Here is a 7,618-nt window from a genome sequence, read left to right on the forward strand (position 1 = left end):
CTGCCAACCCTGCCGGTGTTCCAGGGCGCAGCGGTCTCCGGCGAGCGCTTCTCTCAGTTACCGCCCGGAAACATAACGGTGCTAAGAGGCTCGCGACCTCCACGGAGGTCTCTAGAGCAGTTAGTAGGGCCGTCCCCTGCTGGTTCGCCGCTTCAGGGCATCCAGCTAGCCGCTCTGATTACACCAGAGGTCAGTCTTGAGAGACTGATTCCCTTAGTAGATTATTTTGCAGCGAGGAACCTACTGCCGAATGTGTCTCAGTAGGTCCAGCACACTGTAGAGAGGGGCTACAGAATCCAGTTCGGTTCTCCTCCACTCGACGGCACTCCATGGGAGATTCCCGTCAGGAGAGCTCTCCTCTCACAGGCGGAGGGCGCGTCCCCGCCAGAAGCTGTGGGTGTGGCCTCTGAGGAGGCACAACTCATAGCTTCTGGTCTCTCAACCGAGGTTGTTGAGACCATTCTCCATCCAACGTAACCTGGAGACGTTCTTATTAGTCACAGTTCCCATCACCTGAGTGCCACAAGGCTCCATTCTGGGTCCGATTTTATTTCATTCACACATGCTCCCTATTCATACCATTTTTGAGCATCACAAGGTTTTACATTATGGAGATGACACACAGCCTAATATCCCTTGTATAAATTTGTAGACTTCTCTTTTAGTTTCCTTTAGGCATATTAACGGTTGAATGGATGAAAATTTCCTACAGCTACTGACAGGTGATAACACCATTTTGATACTGGTAGCAAGGTTTTGGAACAATGTATCCTTTTCTGTTAGATTGTCCTCCACAATAAACACATTTAAAGTGTCCTTTAAACTTTTTATTTCTCATAAAACTTGAATGGGGGAGAGATATTCAGCTTGTATTTTATGAACAAAATTTGGTCAACTATTTAAAAAAAGGTGTCATATACAGTAATATATACATGGATTCATATGTTTCTCATAATCATACATTTTGCAATTATAAAAACAATGAAAGCAGTTAAGATTTGTTGTATATTATACTTTACATGAGTGTACTATATGTATGTGGATTAAGTTGAATGTACTATATATCTCACTTTAAATAGATTACCAAATCAGGATTACTAGTACTGTAAATGGGACTACACATTACACCAAAGGTTACCAGCTATATAAAGAACAAGTAGCAGACACCGTTGGGTCACTTTATGTGTTTTCATCTGAATTGTAAGTGACTGGTTCATGTCTGATGATTGTGTCATCATAATTAATGTACTGTTTGTCCGAGAAGCAGAAAAGGCTGAAATCAAGGCCAAATGAATCCAATGGCAATTTACTCCATTTTTCTATCTCTTCACCAGGTGTGATCTTTGCATTATCCAGCCTGTTATTATTCCAGACAGTCTCCTCTTGCCCCAAAGAGTGCTCGTGTGACACTCATGCCAAAGTGGTGGACTGCCGAGGACGAGGATTATATGATATTCCACGTAAACTTCATGAAGACACACTGGAGCTGTATCTTCAAAATAACCGTCTGCGAGGCCTGGGCTCCATGTCCTTTCGAGAGACACCACAACTTCAAATTCTGGACCTAGCAAACAATTCAATCACAACGCTTTCCCCTAGTGCCCTTTTGGGACTTAGAAGCTTAAAGGTCCTCAGCCTGGCCAATAACTCTATTAGGGAAGTGGATCGACGCCTTCTGGTTTCAATAAGAAATCTAACCATATTGGACTTGTCCTTTAACACCATAGGTGGTCTACCAGGAGCTCTTGCTGATAGTTTCCACTTTCTGACCCATCTGTCACTCCATTACAATCGGCTAACTAAGCTGGACCGTATACACCTGGAGGCTCTTGGGAATCTTAAAGTTCTGCAGCTGAAGGGCAATCCTTGGAGATGTGACTGTCATCTGATAGGACTCAAACTATGGTTGGAGACATTTGCCTTCAAAGGTAACAAAATGGTCGAATCCACAATGAAGTGTTTAATGAATGAATGAATTAATGAATCAATCAATAAATAAATAATACATAGCTAAAAAGGTATCTTGCAAATGAAGAATTGAGGTAAGTAAATTTCATAATTATGACAATTCTGCTGAAATATATGTATATTTATAGTGTTATTATTATATATTATTACCAAAAGCAGGAAAAAAAGAAAAGTTTAGCATGAGTGTCCAGTCTTGCCCTCTACCAGTGCCCTTCTTTTCTAGGTAGGTGTGAATGAGTAAACCGTGTATCTCACAGTTGGATTGGTTGACCAGCTGACAAACAGTTTTAAAGCAGCTGACAAATGGGAGCAGACTCCAGATTTGGGCCACACCTGTTAGAGCTCCATGGATTTTCCCTCCAGTTGGCAGATCAAGGAACATGTTTTTGCATCAGTCTTGCATGTCTCTTTTGAACTGCTGCTGTGAGTTTATTTGAATTGCTGGAGCATGGGGTGACCCGCTGTTTATTTTATTTATTTATTTTTTTATTTTTTTTTGCTGAACATGGTTCATTTTCAACCCCCTTTACAAGGGAAAAATACTAATGACATACAAACATTTTGATCTTTGGTCATTAAAATAATATATATATATGGAATAAGCAGAGCTCCATATGTTTATTCTTAATATATTTTTTAATGCACAGATTCTGCCAAAAAAAAAATTCACACAATCAGTGTTTATTGCCTCATGACTGGGATGGTGGAATTTATTTCCATGACTTTTACCTACCGTCAATATAATCTTATGACACAAACAACTCTGCTAAAGCAACCTACACTGTTTTGCTCAGTTTTGACAGTTCATGGCTTGCTCCACGCAGAGATAAAAAAAGCTATTTTCTGGTTACCAGCCCTGAGCTTTACATAAAGGCTTTGTACACTTGTTAGCCCTGCGTCATTCTAAACCCAGGGTAAACTAAACTGAGGATATTCTTTCTTTCACGTTTTACAGTACACTGCTCATAATTTTCCGAGGGTATTTACAATTAATCCTGGGTATTCTTAAACTGGCATTTCAGACTTTACATTCCCCAGGTAAAAAAGTGGCACTAAGACCACTTATAAATTACAAGTGTGAAATGTTCCTCTGCTCAGGGTTAAAAGCAGTCTTTAGAACGATGATAAACGATGTGAAAAGCCATATAGTGAAGATGACCTCCATCTGTTAGCCATTTCAGCTTCATAATTTTCTCTTGTTCTTAGGTGGAGTGGTCGACAGCGTCACATGCATCCAGCCTCATCTCATGCTGGAGCGGGAACTCCGGCACATTCCCTACGAGCTTTTCCACTCCTGCATGATCACCAGCTACAGCTACCTGTTCGCCAACATCCACTACCTGGACAATAAGCATCGCATGCTCAGCGGGCAGCTCCATCCAAGCCCCAGAGCACCATCTGGGAGTGATTTCAGCCCCCCAGGACAAGCATTACTCCCTGAGTGTGAGGCCAAGCAGAGATCCCGGCCTGTGAACTACAGACGTGCCATAGCCACAGTGGTCATCACAGGAGTGGTTTGTGGAATTGTGTGTTTGATGATGTTGGCAGCAGCTGTCTACGGATGTGCGTATGCAGCAATTAATGCCAAGTACCAAAGGGAGCTGAAGAAGAAAGCGAAAGAAGCGGGTTCAGGAGAGGAGCGGAAAAACATTGAAAGAGAGGAGGACAAAGAACCTCTTGAGTGACCCGAAGATCAGCATCACATGATGCACACGAAGCACAAATACACATCAGGGTTACACTCCAGATTATCCACATACTGTTGTGTATCTACAAAGTTACGTTCATGACAAGTCAGTGTACTTGGCAGCCATATTGGCAATGCCCCTAGGGCAGCTATTTTCTAATTATGCAGATACCTGAAATGGGAAAGACGTAAAACTCCAAAACTATTATTATTATAATAGGCTAGAAAAAAATGTATTGTTCAGGCTGGTCAAACACATGCACATGCATGGTCTGGACCAGGGATGGGCAACTTTGATAGTGATGAGGGCCAGCATTTTTTCTCCTTTATACCAAGGGGCCAGATTACTAATCCACGTCCACACACCTTTTACACCAAACAAATATACAGAGGTCCTTTTATTATTAGTAGCCTACAGAACATTCTCAAAACAAACTAAAAGGACAGTTAAAAAGGTTAAAATGGTACCATAAAATAACCTGGTATCTGCATGATTTTTAAAGTCAAATTTAAGACTTTTAAAGAACTTTTTAAGATCTGCACTTCACATTTCAGCCTTTAAACTATTTTTAAGAAAAGGGATGAGTCAAAAGTAGCTATAAGTTATCTTAATACTTTAAATCTTTATTAATTTAATCAATTATTATATTAAATAACATATAAATATATCTTAGTTTCTTAATTGTTTAGATTTTTATAATGCATTAGCTTTTTGTCGATCCACTGGTTCACATTTAAAAATATGTAGCAAAAATAGCAGATGGGCTTTTTGAAAAAGCAAATTCGTTCTCTGCCAGCAGGTTTCACGGAACTGCGCATATAGTGGTTTCTATGGAGTCAAAATAATGCCACATATATATGCAAAATAATAAGTTTTGCAAAAGAAAATAAAGTTTTGCAAACGAAAATAAAGTTTTGCAAACGAAAATAAAAGTTTTGCACAAAGCTGAAGTGCAGCGCTCAACTTTATTCAGTGAAATTTTAATCTTTTGAAGTTTAATCGTCATATTAATCCATATAGCAATTCTTGTCTTTCCGTCCCTAAAGACCTCTTATAATTTAGACTTTTTGTACCATTTAAGAGTTTGCATGGCCTTAAATGTAAACAATTTAACTGAAGACGTTTTAAGGACCCGCGGAAACCCTAATAAGAACATAGTCCAGTGCAAACATTTCTGTCATGCATTTGGCAAAAAGCTTTTGTTGACTATGAATTTTACCTTTGAAATTTGAGGCAAGTGCAACTCTGGCGTCCCCGTTGTTTGTGAGCAGTGGTGTGATGGTGATTTAAATAAAATACAGATTTCCAAACAATCCAAACATATGGGTATCCCCTTGAACTTGGTAAAAAGATAATCTGTTTACCATCTTGACTTGAAAATACTGTTTTCATGGTCAGTTTTTCATTTATTATTTGCTAATGTTAAAGGGGCTGAAAGCAATCTTTACGTGACTTGCTTTTCAAATGTTTTAAAATTGATCATCCGAGTCTAATATGATCCAGCGGGCCGTACTAAAACACACTGCGGGCTGTATATACGGGCCACCAGTTGCCCATCCCTGGTCTGGACTAAAACAGCAGCCAATAATTTTGACAAAAAGGCAGTTGGCTCTTTGCCAGTCAAAACAAAGAGTCATTCTGTTTTATAGGACAAGTTCGTAGATTTTCAACCAGTTTTGTATTAGTAGTAAATGTAAATTAGCAATGTGTACTCTTTCTCCATGTTACCTGAACCTAGTGCATTATGGGTGCTGAAGTATCCCTACCTTTTGGATGAAAGGGAATGCCATAGCCCTTTTTCTCTATTTTCTCTAGTCATGTAGTAAAAAAACAATAAAAAAAATAACAATGCCTTCCTACTGGATAAACAGCCAAATTTTAGTAAAGGCTCATCTTTCTAGCAGTGAATTATCCCTTTAATTGTCCAACACAATGCCGCCAAATTGTAGCCAGCTTACAGTTTATGGCCTACTAAAGATTTCAAACTTATTTGTCACACTATCTTATCCATATTTTTCAGTTATTTTTACATGATTTATTTTTCCAGTACTGTGCAAATCTTTGTTAAATCATTGGAAAAATGGGGAGGAGAATGATTGTGTAGTTGAGGCACAGAGTTTCTGATTAGTACTGCAAATGCCCACCAAAAAAAAAAAAAAAAAACATCTTTAATTGTGTGCAGCATGAAACGCTTTTATGTTTTAGGTGAACCCTTGAATCAACTGAACTTATTGAGCAGTGCAATTTTGCCTATTCATTTTTCTATATGTGGTCTGTCTCTGCTCCCTCATACAGTCTCTGGTATCTATTATAACTTTTAAAATGATAAGACTAAAAACTGAGGGGAGACTCCCCTCCTGCTGTTTACACTATTGCAGCTCTATGGATAAAGCAACATCAATTCCCATTGAGCTTTAGTTAGGCCAAAGATTTATGTGAACATATCAAACGTATGTGTTTTAATCCATCCTGATTCGCCTTGTTAAACGGGGGCGGGGGTGAATGTCAGTTGTGTGAATGTCTGATGTTAATACAATTATTGCGCTTCTGCTCGTGACACAGAAATTACATAATCACACAGAATTTACACACAGCCAGTAACAAGCAATATTTACATATTATATTGTCAAACTATACCTTTTTAAAGGGTTTTATTTACAGTCTATTGCATAATTTAAGATAAAAAATATGATAAATTATGATGAAAGGACGATTTATATCACTCCATATTAGGTCATGTAGACAAATCCTTATCAGTGTGCTCTATTATATAAGCATCCATGTGAATATACAGAATCTGTTTGTATACAGATACAAAGAGTGGATTAAGAGATTCGGAGCTCTTGAGAAATGAGATGACAAGAAGGAAATCGTGATACAGATGTCATATGATGGAGTATACGAGATTATGTAAACGTGCATATGAAGGGTTGATCTGTCAGAAATGATCTATGTATGTTATGTAACATCAGAGCACACAACTAAGCAATATATTGTACATTGGTAAAGTTTACATGTCCTGTGATGTACAACATGCTATACATGCTAAAAATCTCAAATTATTTTAAATGACATTGTGTTAATTCTTTTATTATGATCATCAAGCAGTCTTTAAGATAAAAGTGTTTTAGAAAGTACACTGAATATTCATATTATTAAAAATACATCGGGCACACTAGAAGAGCGTTTGAAATAAACTACAGGGAAAAGTGGCACATTCATACACACTGGAGCAATTTAATTTAATTTATTTTCAATGTAATGCTATGGCTGTCATCAAGCACAAATCATATTGAAGTTGTGATTATAGGAAGAAATCCTGTAAACTGGCCTTTAAAACACATCAAGGACACACATGCCCCGGTTACACAAGAGAGTTCTGTCATCAGCATGTCAGGCTGCATTAGTGTGTGCTGCAGTGCGCTTGTGAAACTGAGCAGTATCACATCTGAAGCAGTGTATGAACATTATTTTAAATATATATATAATTATTCTTTTCAAATCAAATCAACCAACACTCATTGAGCTAGAAAGCTAAATTTGTCATATATCTGTGGTATATGTGTATGTCTTTGTATTAAAAATGTTGTTAAATATATGTTCATTAGTGATTAGCATTAAAGCATAAAAATAAAAGATGTAAAATATACATTAAATTTTAAATATATAAAATAAACAACATGAAATACTGTATAGAACTTGATTTTAGTCGTGTGTATGTCCACTCCAGCAAAACATTGAATCATACGCAGTAGAGGGTGAAAATCTGTCTGTTCTACTTAATTTCTCTGTCAGTTATAACATGAATCATTTGTGCATGAGTGCATGAGGGTATGTGTGTTTGTGAGTGTGTGTGTGTGTTTGTGAGTGTGTGTGTGAGTGTGTGTATCTGTGTTTGTGAGTGTGTGTGTGTGTGTGTGAGTGTGTGTGTGTATGTGTGTGTGTGTGTGTGTGTGTGTGTG

General features: G+C 37.9%; 2 protein-coding genes across 2 annotated transcripts in view; one reads left to right on the forward strand and one right to left on the reverse strand.

Annotated features, from left to right (window-relative positions):
- The window catches only part of LOC107693601 (leucine-rich repeat and transmembrane domain-containing protein 1-like), an 18,298-nt gene extending 14,385 nt beyond the window's left edge, over nucleotides 1–3,913 (forward strand). Inside the window, exons 2-3 of the mRNA XM_016493051.1 lie at nucleotides 1,335–1,928; nucleotides 3,175–3,913. Coding sequence (XP_016348537.1) covers nucleotides 1,335–1,928; nucleotides 3,175–3,653 — 1,073 coding nt within the window. The 3' untranslated portion in view covers nucleotides 3,654–3,913. The remainder of the gene's footprint in view (nucleotides 1–1,334; nucleotides 1,929–3,174) is intronic.
- The window catches only part of cacna2d3a (calcium channel, voltage-dependent, alpha 2/delta subunit 3a), a 192,817-nt gene that overhangs the window by 46,207 nt on the left and 138,992 nt on the right, over nucleotides 1–7,618 (reverse strand). The gene's annotated exons all lie outside the window — the stretch shown is intronic.

This window comes from Sinocyclocheilus anshuiensis, unplaced genomic scaffold (genome assembly GCF_001515605.1).
Source record: "Sinocyclocheilus anshuiensis isolate Anshui unplaced genomic scaffold, SAMN03320099.WGS_v1.1 scaffold1894, whole genome shotgun sequence".
NCBI lineage: Eukaryota > Metazoa > Chordata > Actinopteri > Cypriniformes > Cyprinidae > Sinocyclocheilus > Sinocyclocheilus anshuiensis.